The following is a 19406-nucleotide window of genomic DNA, read 5'->3' on the forward strand; positions in this document are numbered from 1 at the left end:
CAGCCGCAAGCTCAGCTCCTGGGTCCGAGCCATACTTCCTTCCCGACATTATGAAATACATGAACGTCAAATTTTGGGAAGGGGTTAAGATAACTGTGTTGGATTACTCAATCTGTGAACATTGTCCCAGACATGGTAAATAAGAACGTGCTGTTCATCTTCTTTAGAGAGCACTGACTATTCTCCGGGACCGGAACTTGAGAAACTTGAGAAAATGTGACTAAAACGATGATTTCTAACATGATGACGATTTCCCCAGCTCCATGGGATATGGTCTGCGGAGGAGCTTAGCTGGTGACTCTAACATCTACCCAAACTTGGTCCCCTCCTCCTCCATAATACATCACTGTTACTAGGCAGAACATGCAAAGAAATGAACAGCAAACTCACTTGCAAAACAGTTATTACACCATCACATTAAAACATTACATATCATGGGGAAGAGTGCCGGGAGCGAGGACTGGTATAAAACAGAGGAGTGAGAGCAACAGGACAGGTAGTAGACTGCGATGATGGAGAAGAAGCCATCAAGAACTAGATTATAAGACATTGGGAAACCACAGTGATCGAACACTGGATTATGGTTAACAAGAAGGAGAGGACCATAGGATGTGGTAGGGGAGCTCCTATACCAACTGGTGCTGAGCCCAGGAAGCAAACACCATCAACTGTGATACAACGGTGACATCAGGGACCACCGGTGACATCAGGGACCACCAGTGACATCGGAGAGCACCGGTGACATCAGGGACCACCGGTGACATCAGGGAGCAACGGTGACATCAGGGACCATCAGTGACATCGGGGACCATCGGTGACATCAGGGACCACCAGTGACATCGGGGAGCAACGGTGGCATCAGGGACCACCAGTGACATCGGGGACCAACAGTGACATCAGGGACCACCAGTGACATCGAAGAGCACCGGTGACATCAGGGACCACCAGTGACATCGGAGAGCACCGGTGACATCGGAGAGCACCGGTGACATCAGGGACCACCGGTGACATCAGGGACCACCGGTGACATCAGGGACCACCGGTGACATCAGGGAGCAACGGTGACATCAGTGACATCGGGGACCATCGGTGACATCAGGGACCACCAGTGACATCGGGGACCAACAGTGACCACCAGTGACATCGGGGACCACCGGTGACATCGGTGACATCAGGGACCACCAGTGACATTACGGAGCACTGATGACATTGGGGAGCACTGGTGACATCAGGGACCACCGGTGACATCACAGCTGGGAGACTACAGAAGACCCTGAGATTCATACAAGCGTTATGGAGATTCAGGGCCTGGCATTTTTGCCTTGCTTCTGGGCCACTTGGACACTATTAGGGCTCTTTGTTGCTTATACCGTGACCATCATTGAAGGCCATGCTCCAACTTACTTACTGTATATCAGGTAAGAAGAGAACACGTCTGATACAGTTATTACTATATACATTGCATTATATCAGTTTTATATAATCGATTTATTTATTAATTTATTATTATTCATATTCTATTCTATTCTATTCTATGTATATATTCTCTATAGTTCTTCTTCTCCAGCTGATCCAGACCGTGATGACTTCTGTCAGCTCTTGTATATTTCATCCCTGTAGTGTTTGCTGCCCACACATTATTCACTCTTCACTTTTACAAGTACTGCCATGTGCTATGCATTCTATATTTCATACTGCCACACACATATATTCAGCCCAGTTGGGCCAAATCCCACCCCTGTACTGTCCCCCAATAAACTCCTTTGTGCTCTCATAAAGACCCCTCTATCCTCCTCCAGGCCCCTCTATCCTCCCCAGACCCATCTGTCCTCCTCCAGGCCCCTCTATCCTCCCCAGACCCATCTGTCCTTCTCCAGGCCCCTCTATTCTCCTCCAGACCCCTCTGTCCTCCTCCAGACCCCTCTGTCCTCCTTCGGCCCCTCTGTCCTCCTCCAGACTCCTCTATCTTCTTCCAGACTCTTCTATCCTCCAGACCCCTCTGTCCTTCTCCAGACCCCTCTGTCCTCCTCCAGACCCCTCTGTCCTCCTCCAGACCCCTCTGTCCTCCTCCAAACTCCTCTATCTTCTTCCAGACTCTTCTATCCTCCAGGCCCCTCTGTCCTCCGCCAGATTCCTCTATCCTCCTCCGGACCCCTCTGTCCCCTCCAGATTTCTCTATCCTCCTCCAGGCCCCTCTGTCCTCCTCCAGACTCCTCTATCTTCTTCCAGACTCCTCTATCCTCCAGGCCCCTCTGTCTCCCTCCAGATTCCTCTGTCCTCCTCCAAACTCCTCTATCTTCTTCCAGACTCCTCTATCCTCCAGTCCCCTCTGTCCTCCTCCAGATTCCTCTATCCTCCTCTGGACCCCTCTGTCCCCTCCAGATTCCTCTATCCTCCTCCAGGCCCCTCTGTGCCCCCCAGACCACTCTGCCCTCCTCCAGACACCTCTATCCTCCTCCAGGCCCCTCTATCCTTCTCCAGAACTCTCAGTCCTTCTCCAGACCCCTCTGTCTTGCTCCAGGTCCTTCTGTCTTCCTCCAGACCCCTGTGTCCCTTCCTCCAGGCCCCTCAGTCCCCTATTCAGATGCTAGCAGTGTGGCACTGTTGCTACAGATCTTGCTAGCAGGGCCTACTAGCTCACTAACTGTGGATTTGCTGGATGGATTATGGAGAAGCCACGGTCTGCTGCCACAAGGTAGGCCGCAATGGCTGTGCACAGGGGTTCTGGTGGGAGAAAGTGCAGTGAAGCATTTCCAGGAGCTGGCTCACAATAACATGGACACCAGTCTGACAGGTGTCATTGTTGGCACTGTGGTCCAATAGGCCCGCTCACAATTTAATGTCAAGGAGCTCTTCAGTTGTCAAGACCTCTGCTAGGCCTCAGTGCCTATAATGACTGCTCTGCTGATAGAGTCTGCTTGTGACAGACTGTACTAAACGATTGCTGATAACGTAGATAATAGAGACTCTACAAAACGATTAACTTTCCTCTGGTGTTTAATTGATTCACTATATTTTATGTTGCTTTTCAGTGAAACAGGATCCTATTTCCCAGAGTCTGTTGTATTTTCTACGGTCTTTATGTTGTCTTCCATTCTTGGTAAGTGACTGTAAAGGAATCACATGTTCTTAAAAAATAAATAAATGTTTTTTGTTTTTTTTGCTGGGCCCACTGTAAAAATTAAAAGGAGAAGCATACTTACCTATCCCAGACCCCCACAGCTCCCATTCCTGCTCATATCTTCTCCCTTCTTCTGAGTGAAAGAGATGGAGGCTTGGCCTACCCAATCAGCCAATCACAGACCAAGAGGGGACATTGCTGTGGCAAATGATTGGTTGAGTGGGCAGGTCCTCCTCCAATGGGGACCAGAGTACAGTAAGTACATACCTTTTTTTCTCAATTTTACAGCAGGCCCAACAACATATAAACATATTTCTACACCAGAATACCCCTTTAAGTGGATGTAGCAGCTGGAGAAACTGCGATCACTGATGACCAGAAGACCCCAGACCATGACCTGTAACCCCATATATCTTCTATTACAGGAGCTGCCACCATATATTTGCAGTCCAGGTTCCTTGATATTCAGTCTGCAGCCATTGAAGATCATTGTTCCATTGCCCAGAAGGTATTACTCGTAGTGGGGTTATCCTCAAGTATTGGGACGTTCACTGTTGCTGTGTTTCAGGTTTGTGGACTTATTCTTTATAGTACATAATGCCGCCTATCATTGCAGGGACACATTCAAAAGTCATAGAGTACTAAAGCAAAACCCACGATGGGGCCCAAATCCCACCAAGAGCAACACAATGTTCTTAGCTATAGAAAGAGCAGAGGTCTGAGCGGTCCGAGCTGCGGAGTTTGGGCATTGCCAAAGTAGAGGATCACTATGGACTAAAAGAGGAGCAGGGAGCTGCGGGAGGGGCTGTCCAGAAGATCTTTAGATCATCCCAGTGGCCCATAGAAGTGGCGGTCTCCTATTACATGGAGCGACGTCCGGCAGACCATCGCTAGCAGGATCAGGATTTTGGTTGAAATCTTTTGCTTTTTAACACTATCTATTACACCAAGCGATTATCAGCTGTAATGGCCAATAATCGGTCAAATGCGGCCAATAATCGCTTAGTGTGATAGGGCCTTAACCCTTTAAATCCAGATTCCAGAAAATTTGGGCACCATGGTGCACACCCTCCCACCTCCAAGAAACTGAGATCTTAAAGGCATTTTCCAAGCAAAATGTACAGATGAGCAATCCACAGTCACTGATTAATGGGGGGCCGACACCCCTGACAACCAGCTGTTCGGCACCAGCACTAGACAGTCACTGGGGCCCAAAGCTGTTGGCTTCATTCTGTGTGGCCGTGGCCATGCTTAACTGCAGCTCCCACTCAAGTGAACAGCTGCAGAGCTGCCACTACACAGTGAAAAGAGACAACTACTCTACTTCCAGCCTCATTCACTGTGTAGTGTGGGCAAGTGACCGGGTTTTACCGTGCACCTGTCTCGGGATTGCTGGCTGGGTGAGCTGACCACTACTTGCTGCGCTGTGTATAGACTTTGGTCTGACCACCTTTTGCCCTCTGGTATCGTCTAACTGTCCCATTAGGGTAGTACAAGCCCCAGTCATGGGGATCTAGTAAAGACTAACTGTGCACTTCCTTCACCAGTGAAACTCCTCCTACAGGATCTTGTAGTGTGCCTCTCTGTGAGTGGTGGGGATGAGTGTGTGCAGGAGAAAGGAGAAAGATAATAGGTTAGAAGAAAAGAGCACTTGTGATAGGTCAGCACATAACACATGGTACAAAACAGTAAACCCAATAACTACAGCTGTGCATAGAAATACATAGACAATACTGACACCTAATGGTGAAACTTTAGAATGCATCTTCACCACTTAATCTGAGAACTTTAAGTGAGAACTTTGTGACAGGTGCAAAGGAGAAAGAAAAAAAACAGTGGTGGGAAATAACAGTTTGACCTCAGGAGCTGACACAAGTGTGTCTTGTATGTTACAGGTAGAAGCCTTTCCTGTGGTCCATCGGACTGGAGCTGTGATGTCATTGGGATTGGGCACCATATACAACATTTACCAATCGAAATGCTTGTATCGGATGTCACTCAGCAATCCATACGTGTGTCATATAAGAATGACGCTATCCCTCACGATGACTGTGACACTTATCACATGTATCCTTTCTGAAAATATAGCTGTTTCTGGGTGCCTGGGTGAGCAGTATCGCTGGCCATGTTATAGGGGTTGTCCGTGTCAAATTTTTTGCTTTCAAATCAACTGGTGCCAGAAAGTGCCAGAGACTTGTAATTTACTTCTATTAAAAAATCTTGTCTTCCAGTACTTATCAGCCACTTCCTGCGGGACATACAGCAGCTGATAAGTACTGAAAGTCAAGATTTATAGATGTAAATTACAAATCTCTGGAACTTTCTGGCACCAGTAGATTTGAAAGTAAATTTTTTTAGTGAACAACCCCTTTAAGTCCGTGTCTATGTATCACTATATAACAACCTGACATACACTGGGGTAGCTTTTTCTTTTACAGATCCTTTCAGTTCTTCTTTTTAAGATCCCGCTTCTATACCAGCTATGTAATGGAAGCCCTTGTGAGGAGGTAGGTCTATTATACTATGTGTAATAATTGCTGGTATAGAGGATATCATTGCTTAGATCACTGATATATAGAATATTATTTGGAGCTATTGATCTTGGGTATGTCAGTGTACCAGCACCTTGCCTTTATTAGGCACCAAACCACTACCCCTAAATCCCTCTCTCCTGAAGTCTTGCCATTATGATACTTGAATAGAACATTCTGGCATAAGTAAATGATACGTGTTTATAAAGAAATTTCATTCTGATCCATTCCTAAAGCCCCTATTACACGGGGCGACATAGAGGAGCAAACGAGCACTGTCAGCAACGGCAGTGAGCAGGTAAGTGCAGGGGAGGCCGCGGGCTGCCCGGGTAATCACTAGATCGTTCGGGCAACCTAAATGAGATAGCAGCGGTCTGCTGCTGCTCCTATTCCACGGAGCCGTGGCAGCAGATCGCTGCTATCACAGTCAATTGTTTTTCAATATGTTGAAAGACAAACAACAGCAATGATCAGCCGACATCATTCATGTCGACTGATCGTTGCCTCCTACCACACGGGACAATTATCGGCCAAAACGGCCAATAATCGTTCTGTGTAATAGGGCCTTTAGGGAAGTCCTACATGGACTGGACCAAATGTACTGTCCTGGAACCCAGATTCCACTGCTGCCCTACAGGATGTGAATCACATACACAGAAGTATATAGTAATGTCTTCTCATTCTCCTGTTTAGATCTGTAATGCATCTGCAGTGATATCGGAGTGGCTGTCTGTGCTGACATTCATGCTGCACTATCTCACTTACTATACAGATTTCCAGGTTTGTACAGACATTATTTGTGCAAAGAGAGCAGTATTATAGTAGTTATATCCTTGTATATAGGGGGCAGTATTATAGTAGTTATACGTATGGTGAGAGTTCCGGCCGGCACTAACTACAAGGTACACCCAATGTGGGAAACCCGGGACTGGAGTATATAGCACACAAACTGTATCCAAACCGTGGAGCGGCGGTGCAGAGACAAAAAAGGCAGGATAAATGAACAAGGATCAAGAAACAGAGTCTCGCACTCACCGGACTGAAGATGCAAGTGGTTTATTTCCGATACATCAGAGTAGGCTAGGCGGGGAGAGGGGAGATGGTGAAGCAGGTGTGTTCAGCAGGAGCAACAAAATGTTTCACGCCTACAGAGGCGCTTCGTCGGGCTAGGAACGCGGTTCCTAGCCCGACGAAGCGCCTCTGTAGGCGTGAAACATTTTGTTGCTCCTGCTGAACACACCTGCTTCACCATCTCCCCTCTCCCCGCCTAGCCTACTCTGATGTATCGGAAATAAACCACTTGCATCTTCAGTCCGGTGAGTGCGAGACTCTGTTTCTTGATCCTTGTTCATTATAGTAGTTATATTCCTGTATACAGGAGCAGTATTATAGTACCTATATTCTTGTATATAGTGGGCAGTATAGTAGTTATATTCTCGTATATAGGGAGCAGTATTATAGTAGTTATAAAGTCCAGTAGGTAAACCGAGTTAGCACCAAAGTGCATACGTGGCTGGGAAGACTAACCGGGCTAGGACGATAGAGGTAGAGGATATAGAGGCATAAGGATAGGTAGCTCGGTGGTGCATATAGCTAATGAAGACAAATCCAATACGATCCAAAAGCAAGAAAGAGCTTAGCACTCACCGTTTGCTGCCAACATAGTCCACTTTATTCAGATCAATTCAGCATGAATACAGGGGAGGGAGGTGGAAGCAGGAGCGTCAAGGCGACAGACTGTTTCACTCGCAGTACGCGAGTTTCGTCAGGCCCACGAGCAGTGTTATAGTAGTTATATTCTTGTATATAGGAGCAGTATTATAGTAGTTATATTCCTGTATATAGGAGCAGTATTATAGTAGTTATGGTTCAGGGAAGAAAAAGAGTGCTGCACCTCACACCTATGGCTGATACTAGTACCTCTCGGCTGCATAAAAAACATCAGAATTCTGTATGTGAATTGATCAAGCCACACTGCCCCATGTACCACGTGCAGGTATCTGATACACATGGGTCCCTACACTAAGTCCACACTGTGCCGGTCAGCGACCACCACCCCCGCAGGCGTGCACAGTCAGGGAAGGGAGGCCATGGAACGGCCCTGCAACCCCCATGCCACAGGACCAGACCCAAAAATGCCACACCAAAACCCAGCCAGCACCACCGGCGGAGGAAGCTGCCCCCAAACAGCACAAGTCTGGATAAGGTATTGCACTCCCCATAGCTATCAAAGATAGAATGGGACAGACAGGAGGGATTAAAACCATGAGCACTCAGGTGTCTCCTGCTAATTGCGGTCATGTGGGTCTCACCAGGAGGAGTGCAAAACACGGAGAAAAGAGAGAAACAAAATACGGTTCAGGGAAGAAAAAGAGTGCTGCACCTCACACCTATGGCTGATACTAGTACCTCTCGGCTGCATAAAAAACATCAGAATTCTGTATGTGAATTGATCAAGCCACACTGCCCCATGTACCGCGTGCAGGTATCTGATACACATGGGTCCCTACACTAAGTCCACACTGTGCTGGTCAGCGACCACCACCCCCGCAGGCGTGCACAGTCAGGGAAGTTATAATTATAGTAGTTATATTCTTGTATATAAGAGCAGTATTATAGTAGTTATATTCCTGTATATAAGAGCAGTATTAGAGTAGTTATATTCTTGTATATAGGGGGCAGTATTATAGTAGTTATATTCTTGTATATAGGAGCAGTATTATAGTAGTTATATTCCTGTATATAGGAGCAGTATTATAGTAGTTATATTCCTGTATATAGGAGCAGTATTATAGTAGTTATATTCTTGTATATAGGAGCAGTATTATAGTAGTTATATTCTTGTATATAGGAGCAGTATTATAGTAGTTATATTCCTGTATATATGAGCATGATTATAGTAGTTATATTCCTGTATATAGGGGCAGTATTATAGTAGTTATATTCCTGTATATAGGAGCACTATTATAGTAGTTATATTCTAGTATATAGGAGCAGTATTATAGTAGTTATATTCTTGTATATAGGAGCAGTATTATAGTAGTTATATTCCTGTATATAGGGGCAGTATTATAGTAGTTATATTCCTGTATATAGGAGCAGTATTATAGTAGTTATATTCTAGTATATAGGGGGCAGTATTACAGTAGTTATATTCTTGTATATAGGAACAGTATTATAGTAGTTATATTCCTGTATATAGGAGCAGTATTATAGTAGTTATATGCACAAGCCAAAAAGACAGAAATGGCTGCACATCGCACCCATGGCTGACACGAAAGCTTATTCAGCTACATTTAAAACCAACATCAGAAGTTAGTATATAATTTGGCCAAACCATATTGCCTCATGTACCACGTGCAGGTCTTCTGATACACATGAGTCCCTAACCAAAAAACATCACTGTGCCGGTCAGCGACCACAATCCCCGCAAAACGTGCGCAAGCAGAGAAGGGGGGCCACGGAATGGCCCTGCAACCCCATTGTCACAGGACCAGACCCAAAAGGGCACCCCCGAACCCCGCAGGCGCCATCGGCGGAAAAAGTGGACGCCAAGCAACACAAGTGTGAACAAGCTCTTACCTCTCTCCATTCCTCTGTAGGTAGAATGGGAGAATACTAGGAGATCCTCCCCTTATGTACACAGGTGCTTCCTGCTAATTTGGATCACATGGGTCTTACACAGCACGAGTGCTAGCCACAATGAAAAAAGGGACAGAATACATAAAATATGCACAAGCCAAAAAGACAGAAATGGCTGCACATCACACCCATGGCCGACACGAAAGCTTATTCAGCTACATTTAAAACCAACATCAGAAGTTAGTATATAATTTGGCCAAACCATATTGCCTCATGTACCACGTGCAGGTCTTCTGATACACATGAGTCCCTAACCAAAAAACATCACTGTGCCGGTCAGCGACCACAATCCCCGCAAAACGTGCGTAAGCAGAGAAGGGGGGCCACGGAATGGCCCTGCAACCCCATTGTCACAGGACCAGACCCAAAAGGGCCCCCCCGAACCTCGCAGGCGCCACCGGCGGAAAAAGTGGACGCCAAGCAACACAAGTGTGAACAAGCTCTTACCTCGCTCTCCATTCCTCTGCAGGTAGAATGGGAGAATACTAGGAGATCCTCCCCTTATGTACCCCTGCGGGGTTTGGGGGGCCCTCCAGGGTCTGGTCCTGTGACGATGGGGTTGCAGGGCCATTCCGTGGCCCCCCTTCTCTGCTTACGCACATTTTGCGGGGATTGTGGTCGCTGACCGGCACAGTGATGTTTTTTGGTTAGGGACTCATTTGTTTTAGAAGACCTGCATGTGGTACATGAGGCAATATGGTTTGGCCAAATTATATACTAACTTCTGATGTTGGTTTTAAATGTAGCTGAATAAGCCATGGGTGCGATGTGCAGCCATTTCTGTCTTGTCGTGCACATATTACAGTAGTTATATTCCTGTATATAGGAGCAGTATTATAGTAGATATCAACTTGTAGAGCAGGTCTGAGTTAGCACCAAAGTCCGTATAGTATCGACTGTATACCCATGAGCTAGGATCATATACGTGAGGAATCTAGGCAATGGAGAGCAGCATGGAGGTGCATAAAGCTTATAACAGGGTAAATGAAATCCAAACAAAGAGAAAAGAGCTTGCACTCATCAAAACCTCAGGCCGGAAGATGCGTGGTTAGCCACGGGAAACAGTCTGTAGCCATCAGGACGCCCCTGCTTTCACTTTCCCTCCCCACACATGTCTGTCAAGACTGAATAAATGGATTGATTTGCAGCGATTTTTTGGTGAGTGCAAGCTCTTTTCTCTTCGTTTGGATTTCATTATAGTATATTCTTGTATATAGGAGCAGTATTATAGTAGTTATATTCTTGTATATAAGAGCAGTATTATAGTAGTTATATTCTTGTATATAGGGAGCAGTATTATAGTAGTTATATACTTGTATATAGGGGCAGTATTATAGTAGTTATATTCTTGTATATGGGGGCAGTATTATAGTAGTTATATTCTTGTATATAGGAGCAGTATTATAGTAGTTATATACCTGTATGTAGGAGCAGTATTATAGTTGTTATATTCTTGTATATAGGGGCAGTATTATAGTAGTTATATTCTTATATATAGGAGCAGTATTGTAGTGGTTACATTCCTGTTCAGAGTGGGCAGTATTATAGCATATAGTAGATATATTCATGTAATCCCATTATGCTAATGTAGATTTAATCTTTTGTATAACTTGTTTTACTTTTTTGTTTCCACCAGCATCTATGTATAATATGGAGGGGTGACAAGACTGAGTTTGTAACCTTAAGGAAGAAGATTCATAGTGAAACCAAAATCATTATCTTTCAGCAAGAAAAGGAATGTACTGCAGTGCTGTACGAACCTTTAAGAATGTATCACACATGACAGATTCAGATACATCGGCTCAAACTTTGAACATGGACGCTTATTATACCTGTCCCATATGGCTATCACCTGATTAAACAGGTAGCTGCTAGTGGAAAGAGAGGACATATGGATAAGTACAGGTAGTGCTAAGATTACATGGAAATGTATAAGTCTGAACATGGTGTTAGTCTGAAAGAAAAGAGACCTTGGTGTCTTCCAGGAAACCAAGAACCATGACTGTATTACTGTACATGTACAGAACTGTAGGTCAGGTAGAAGGGTAAAATGGACTTTTGTTATCATCCTTACATCATATTGTGCACCACGTACAAGAATATAAAGGTTTTTTTTATATTTTGCACTGTTACTGTCTGTGTCCGATATTCAGAGTGAAATCCCCCAAAATATCCAATGCCAGAATTGCCTTATCCTTGAAGATATAGATTATAGATCGAAACGTCCCATCTACTAAAATAACTGCTCGCAATGTGGAGCCTAGAACGTTTGTCCGAAAGATTCTCTGGGGATTGGAGTGAGAAAAAATCCTTTATTTAGGATTTTTTAGGTCTCAGGCGTACCCCCTAATATCCAATCTTGGAAACTATACCCCCCCAAGGGTTTCTAGATGCATTGAGCATTTTGACCGTATAGATTTATACAATTTTATAGGGGTTTTTGCAGGGGTGTAGCTAGGATTCAGGGGGCCCAAAAGCAAAAAACTGTGCTGGGCTCCCCTCCCCTTGGCTTCAAAAGTGACTGGCAGAGCAGAGAGCCAATGGCTGCTTGCTCTGTCAGTCCACTGTATATAACTATAAGGGCCCATTAGGAGAGGTTATGGTTAAATACATAGATGCAGGAGCAGACTACCTTCTACTTTACCCCTTATAAGCTGCAACACAAAAAAGAGCTAAAAAGGAAAACAAAGAGAACAACCTCTGACCTCTGGCACATTTTCCTACTTGACTGCAGCAGCCAGAGAACAACAGTCAGGGGTTATCATAGCAGTGAAGCAGAGATCTCCTTGTCCTCTGCTTTTTAACCCTTTTTTATGTTGGAGCAGGTAAGAGAACACTGGGTGACTTAAGGTCACTGGGTTAAGCAGAATGACAGAGGAGACTCTTATCTTCCCTGTGCATCCCCGGGCCCCCCTCCTGCACGGGCCCCACAGCAACTGCCTCTATGGTAGCTATGCCACTGGGTTTTTGCCTTCTCCTGGATCAACACAGTAAGGTTTCTCTAGGTTGAACCTGATGGACTCTTGTCTTCTTTCAACCTTATTAACTATATTATTATACAATTGATAGCACAAGATTGTACATGCTCATTGGGATACAAAACCATCTCTACATAATTTGGACTCAACCAATCCACAGTTAGGCCATGTTCAGATATCGTGACCTGGCCGGTGTTACTGAAGATGATCTTCTTCTGCTGAATTCGCCGCTGCACACAATGGAGCGTGCGGCCGGAGCTGCACTCTCCATTGTGTGAACTGACATGTCTGTGCAGCCACTATTCAATAAATAGCAGCCTCTGAAAACTGACATGTCAGTTTCTCGTGCGTCCAGATGGAAACCCGCCTGGAGCGTATACTACGCGTATACGCTCCGGCTTGGATTCCATTCCTTCACAGACAACGTATGGTTTGTATAATTCATGGCCGTTGTTACAAATTGCAACAAGGACCGTAATTTATACAACACACACATTGTGTGAACATGGCCTTAGGGTGGATGTTCACAATGAGGAATAGGCGAGGAATGGAAGAAGAAAAGTGTTATGCTTAAAACTTCCTCTTCTTCAGCTCTGGCGGAAAAAACAAGGAATTCGAGCGGAAAGTGGAAATTTAATGACCTCTAAGGGATTTCTTTATTCTTTGAGCGGAAAGTGAATCTGCGGCAGAAAATTCTGGGTGTATATTCTGCAACATAGTGGAAATCACATTGAGCATAATGAGACATTGCTATGTTTTAATAATTTACTGTAAAATGTACCATTGTCATTTTCTAGCTGTTTTGTATTGCATCTATTTGAAAATACTAAAAAATTTATATAAAAAAAAAAATGAGCAAAATTTTGTGCGGATTCCACTCCTAATTCCACAGTCTGATTGTATCCTCAGACAGATTGTGTACAAATGGAGGAAATTCCAGATTATTACCATTCCCAGAAGTCGACCAACAAAGATAACACCCCGCAATGTCACAAAAAAAAAATCCAAAAATTCAAAAAAAGAAAGTGAATACAATCATTATTGAAATATCACAACTATTAAAATAAAACCTTTATTGATGAACACTGTGCATGGATTAAAGAGAGGTAAGGATTCCCCATCTAATTCTCAAAGCGGTTATTCGGGACTAGGAAAATTACATCTACTTTCTTGAAAAAACAGCACCACGCCTACCCCAGGTGGTGTGTGGTATTACAATATAGCTCTATTCACTTCAATGGAACTGAGCTGCAATACCACATCCAAAGTGAGGACAGGGGAAGCGCTGTTTCTGGAGGAAAGTGGCCATGTTTTTCTAAGCCTGGAAAACATTTTTTTCCCCCCTTTTTTTTATAAAATAGTTAAAACATACCAAAACTGAGTACTTACAAAGCTACAAAAATAGAACACAAAAAAGTTATAGCTAACAGGATATGGGGATCCAAACCAATTTTTGTTTAATAGTTACACATTGCTGTGATTGTTCTTGCCCTCAGAATAAAATTAAAGTAGCACTCCCACTGATTTGTTTGCCAATGCACTCTCACCATCGCTATTCCTCAGTGTCATCAGTTTCATCCCAGCTCTGCTGCACTCACACATTTCATTACGGCATCTGGGTCATGTGACCTTTGATCAGCCTCCATGGTTGAAAACTCAATCTTCTCTCTTTCAAATTTGCCCTCAATCCCATAATGCATTAGCAAAGTATCACATGTTTAGCTAAAGCCAGCGCTAACTCTGCCTGCTGGGAGGTTAGTGTGATAATCCTCATCTCCATCTATCTCTAAATAAGTAGAGGTATACAGTCATAGTGAATAGGATCATCAAATAGGTCATCAAATCCCTTATAACTGTGCGACAGGAGCTGTAGAATTAACATCAGTAACTGTGACGGGAGTTTCTGTCTCCCCCTCTGTGGCCAGAATATGTGGAACAGTCCATGCAACAGAAACACATGAATTTCCAGGGGGTCACAATGAGATCAACTGAAGGAAACAATTCCAGGAATTTTCAAATAGAAAAAAAAACAGTAAAATGAGGAAATGCTTCAACTACATAGTCAATATGAAGGGTCCGCCATACCCATACAATATGCTGTAAGCTACTCTATCAGTGAAGCTCCTCTTTCTTGGTCCAAAATGTATTACTATCATGCTATCATACTCTTCTTCTCTACACAGTGATGTATGATCATTTGATCTTGAGGTATCGGGGATCCTCAGAAGTCTCTGCCCCACATTCTGACTTCTGAATAGACCTGTGAAGTAATAGGATAGAGATAAGAGCAATGTAATGTCTAACATTGAAGTCTATGGAAACAACGGCCATTGGTGCACACAATGTATAAAATAACGGCCACTGTTCGCATTGGCCAGCAAATTAATGTTCATGTCATTTATTTGCAGCCATTATTTCAAGTTGTTCACACATAGTACTCGAAACAATAGCCATTATTTTGAGTATCAATGGCTGGAGAAAATCATTGTGTGAACATTGCCTAAATCTTTGCGCTGCTGTAGTGATACAGTCACATAGCTGTGTCAGTACAGTACTGTGAGGATTTAAACAGTTGAGCTGCTCCTGGCATCATAATGATACACAATGCCGGAAGGTCCTAGAATCTGGTCTGTAGCAGATCTTCTATGCACGGACTATGTTCATGGAATGTGTGAATACCCCCTAAGCCTCTATAAAAAATGAAAGGGATGAGGGGAGTGGTGTGTGGCGTAAGATGCCAGACAGTATAATTTATAGCCACTCCATACAACACGGCCCTCTTTAGAATTTCTGCAATATGCTGACTGAGGCAAGATACTCATCTTGCCTCATGGCAGATATCCATACTTTAAGGACCTTTCATGAAAAAAAACTTTTGACATGTCAAAGATGTCAAGGAAATTCAAAGTCCAACTGCATACACTGTGAAAGTAATCCAATTTTATTCAGTCAAGTGCCATACAGTGTGTCGACCAATCGCTGGTCTTTACCAGTGATTGGTCGAAGTGTTGTATGGCACTTGGCTGAATAAAATTGGATTACTTTCCCCATGTATGCTGTTGGACTTTGTATCTCCTTGATGTTATAGTTCACTTATATGGGATTGTGAACCCCTGACGTGCATTGCTTTTGACCTACTTGAGTATCTAGTGATCTACTGGTGCTGCTGGATCTCTCATCTCTTGGCATGTCATAGAGACTAGTCAAACGTTTTGATCGGATGGAGCTGAATGTTCAGACTGTGGCTGATTGGGGGCATGAGCTGGTAAAATTCTATGTGCAGCATGTTTTCCTCCCGGCTCTGTGTTATTTGACCTGGATGGTCACATAATGTAAGCCACTAGCCATGTCGGACAATGACACATCAGAGTTTACAGAAGTGAATGTGCGGCGCACAGACTTCTCCCTGACTGATCAAAACTTTTGACACTTTTCTGACACTTGAAAAGTTTTTTTTATCTTCATGACAGTGCCAGTTTAACTTATGACACCCGTTTGCCAATCTAATTTGTATGACTTTATTCTTGGTAGCAAATCCATGATCCGTGAGAAATTTGGAGTGGTCCCTCTTCTGCCTTCTGTAATTGTACCCAGAAAGAAGGGGCTCCTCAGGGGGAATTACATATCTTTCTTATTACTGACAGCAACTTTAATTTAAAAAAATAAATAAATAATTATATATATATATATATATATATATATATATATATATATATACTATGCTTTTATCATACTCACAGTTTCAGTGACTCTTTGTGGGGAAGAAGCTGAAAATATAAAGGCAGAATATTATACATTATTATTATTTAGTTATAGAGCGCCCTTGATTCCGGAGCACTATATAAGAGATAGGGGGTAACAAACAGGAACATTACAAGATCAAAACATATTACATAAAGGTAAATGGCAGACTGGTACATGAAGGAAGAGGACCCTGCCCGCGAGGGCTTACATTCTATATGGTAAGAGGAGGGAGACAGGAGGTAAAGTGCAGCCAGTCAGGTGTGATGCAGAATTGTAGCCTAGTTGGAAGAGGTGGGCTTTCAGGTTATTCTTGAAGGTCTTGATGGTGGATGAGAGCCGGATGTGTCGGGGTAGTGAGAGCCGGATGTGTCTTGGAGGCGGTTGTGTGAGGTACGAACAAGGGGGGAGCACAGAAGGTCACTGGAGGTTTGAAGGTTGTGTGAGGGACGGTAGCGGGATATTAGGTCGGAGATGTACGGAGGGGACCGGTTGTGGACGGCCTTGTATGTCATGGTCAACAATTTAAAGTGAATACATTGGGCGATGGGGGCCAGTGAAGGGATTGGCAGAGGGGAGAGGCAGAGGCAAAGTGTGGGGGAGGGTGGATTAGTTGGGCAGCAAAGTTAAGGATAGACTGGAGGGGAGTGAGGGAGTTAGATGGAAGGCCAGAGTGATGTTACAGTAGTCCAAGCGGGAAATAATGACATGAGCATGGACCAGAAGTTTTGTGGAATCAGGTGAGAAAAGAGCGGATTTAGGAGGTGAAAGCAGCAGGAGGTGGTCAGGGCCTGAATGTGCGGTTTAAAATATGCGTACTTAACATAGTAAAGTACACATATATGAACGCTGTTCATATATGGCCCTCAGCCAAAGATTATTATGAAGTAAATGGTAAAAAAAAAAAAGCTGTAATGAGAAAAAAGCAATTGAAGACAATCCATGAATCCTCTGCCTAAACAAAACCAAGGATTTTACCCCAACTACACAGGCTAAATAGCACCATTTGTTAAAGTTAAAGTTTAGTGGTACGTGTAGGATACAGGTTCTGTATGGCGTCCTGCATCATATTTCCTTACAGATGTTACAGCTGGACCTGTAGATCCTGTATACCTGTAGGTTGTTGATAAATCTGGTGTCTGGGCAGGAGACATTGCTGGAAACCCTTGTGTGTGTGTGTGTGTGTGTGTGTGGGGGGGGGGGGGGTGACCATTATCCTGCAGCTGGAAGCCATGAGGGACAACATATGTGGCTGCAGAAAGTCCTGTACTTATCACTTATCACTACTAATCATCATCACCAATTGTCATATGTAATGGCTCCTACATCATCACACCAGCAGGGGTCAGTGTGTCCTCCCCACATCATCACACCAGGAGGGGGCAGTGTGTCACTTCACAGAAAAGACAGGATCGGAGTGCTTACCCCCAGTTCTCCATATTCCAACCTATCATCATCAGATTTCAAACAGAACCTGGATTTATTGCTAGGCATTATACATTTTTAGCTTATAGCAGTCCAGGTTTTACATTGACAAAACCAGTGTAAGTTAAGGTGATGGTGGTCTGTCCACCAAATGTATGTTCCCTCATGTAGCCACTTCTCTTTACACCTCCTAAATGCTTAGTCAGAGGGGCCTAGATGACCATCCTGCTTCTCTCAGTTTAGAGATGTCCTCAAACCTCAAATAATGCTCTCAAAATGTGTCAGCTGCACAAAACATCTTCCACATCTCACACTATCCAAAAGTAGCCTCTGAGAGACATTTTATAAGACAGTGGAAGAAGTGCACTTACGCCCTCTTGTGGCAAGACCCAGTTTCTAATAAACCTAACCTATAATCATTATACATCTGCCAGACCACGTAGAAGTTCTTTTTCCTATGAGTACTGACCTTTTGCAGGGAAACCGAGGGTCGTGTAACAGACGTCATCATTTTCAGTGAGATCTATGGCGGAAAAAAAAAGAAACATAGAAGAGTAATAAAATCTGGGTTCAATGGCTTTGGCTGATAAGTGTTTAAAGCACTGGAATAGATGTGGCATTTAGTTGTGTTCCCATTTTGTCTTCATACTGTGAACCTGTATGTGTCCTGTACATCACAGACCACAGTGCAGACTATATGGGGATATCCTGCTACTCTGTATAAGACTTCACATATATGTCCACTGTATGTAGAGTCGTCCTATGCCCTAATAAAGAGGCAGAACTATATATGCAGTGTACTCTGTGTACAGTATACCTGTGGAGGTTACTTGGGGTCCCTCGTATAACACCTTGTAAACTATATAGTCACTATAGTCACTCACCTTCCTGGCTCAGTTTTACTTCCATGTAAATGGTCTCCACAGCAGAAGTGTTTATTGCCGAAGTACTGACTAGGAGCAAAAAGGGAGAACAATAATAAAAAACATTGGGTTTTTTTGCACTGCAACTTATAGTAGTTATATTCTTGTATATAGGAGCAGTATTATAGTAGTTATATTCTTGTATATAGGAGGCAGTATTATAGTAGGTATATTCTTGTATATAGGAGCAGTATTATAGTAGTTATATTCTTGTATATAGGGGCAGTATTATAGTAGTTATATTCTTGTATATAGGAGGCAGTATTATAGTAGGTATATTCCTGTATATAGGGTGCAGTATTATAGTAGTTATGGTTCAGGGAAGAAAAAGAGTGCTGCACCTCACACCTATGGCTGATACTTGTACCTCTCGGCTGCATTAACAACATCAGAATTCTGTATGTGAATTGATCAAGCCACACTGCCCCATGTACCGCGTGCAGGTATCTGATACACATGGGTCCCTACACTAAGTTCACACTGTGCCGGTCAGCGACCACCACCCCCGCAGGCGTGCACAGTCAGGGAAGGGAGGCCATGGAACGGCCCTGCAACCCCCATGCCACAGGACCAGACCCAAAAATGCCACACCAAAACCCAGCCAGCACCACCGGCGGAGGAAGCTGCCCCCAAAAAGCACAAGTCTGGATAAGGTATTGCACTCACCATAGCTATCAAAGATAGAATGGGACAGACAGGAGGGATTAAAACCATATATAGCAGTTATATTCTTGTATATAGGAGCAGTATTATAGTAGTAATGCGGTTCAGGGAAGAAAAAGCGCTGCACCTCACACCTATGGCTGATACTAGTGCCCCTAGGCTAAATAAAAAACACATCAGAATTTTGTGTATGAATTGATCAAGCCATACTGCCCCATGTACCATCGTGCAGGTATCTGATACACATGGGTCCCTACACTAAGTCCACACCATGCCAGTCAGTGGCTACCAACCCCGCAGGCGTGCACAGTCAGGGAACGGGGGCCATGGGACGGCCCTGCGACCCCCATGCCACAGGACCTGGTGAGACCCACATGACCGC

At 44.0% G+C, this 19406-nt stretch overlaps 2 protein-coding genes across 3 annotated transcripts in view; one reads left to right on the forward strand and one right to left on the reverse strand.

Annotated features, from left to right (window-relative positions):
- The first annotated feature begins 1165 nt into the window (after positions 1-1165).
- LOC138771366 (DNA damage-regulated autophagy modulator protein 1-like) lies at positions 1166-13133 on the forward strand. Of its 2 annotated transcripts, none has more exons than XM_069951013.1 (7): positions 1166-1418; positions 3033-3100; positions 3547-3689; positions 5017-5188; positions 5570-5628; positions 6346-6432; positions 10931-13133. In XM_069951013.1, the coding sequence occupies exons 1-7, from the start codon at positions 1294-1296 to the stop codon at positions 11075-11077; spliced, it is 801 nt and encodes a 266-aa protein (XP_069807114.1). In that variant the 5' UTR covers positions 1166-1293; the 3' UTR covers positions 11078-13133. The 2 variants fall into 2 exon arrangements, with proteins under 2 accessions (XP_069807114.1, XP_069807115.1); XM_069951014.1 differs by having other exon boundaries at positions 3547-3629.
- A 197-nt stretch (positions 13134-13330) lies between these two features.
- LOC138771363 (uncharacterized) overlaps positions 13331-19406 on the reverse strand; it is a 34987-nt gene continuing 28911 nt past the window's right edge. The window contains exons 8-11 of the mRNA XM_069951010.1: positions 18323-18391; positions 17908-17961; positions 16011-16039; positions 13331-14532 (exon numbers count right to left, since the gene is read on the reverse strand). Of these exons, the coding sequence (XP_069807111.1) occupies positions 14494-14532; positions 16011-16039; positions 17908-17961; positions 18323-18391 (191 nt within the window). The 3' untranslated portion in view covers positions 13331-14493. The remainder of the gene's footprint in view (positions 14533-16010; positions 16040-17907; positions 17962-18322; positions 18392-19406) is intronic.

This window comes from Dendropsophus ebraccatus, chromosome 13, assembly GCF_027789765.1.
Source record: "Dendropsophus ebraccatus isolate aDenEbr1 chromosome 13, aDenEbr1.pat, whole genome shotgun sequence".
NCBI lineage: Eukaryota > Metazoa > Chordata > Amphibia > Anura > Hylidae > Dendropsophus > Dendropsophus ebraccatus.

Coding starts and splice junctions, on each gene's coding strand:
- LOC138771366 (XM_069951013.1), top strand. CDS start 1,294: ATGGAGATTCAGGGCCTGGCATTTTTGCCTTGCTTCTGGGCCACTTGG. Junction 3,690..5,016: donor TCACTGTTGCTGTGTTTCAG/GTTTGTGGACTT, acceptor TGTATGTTACAG/GTAGAAGCCTTTCCTGTGGT. Junction 5,629..6,345: donor ATGGAAGCCCTTGTGAGGAG/GTAGGTCTATTA, acceptor TCTCCTGTTTAG/ATCTGTAATGCATCTGCAGT.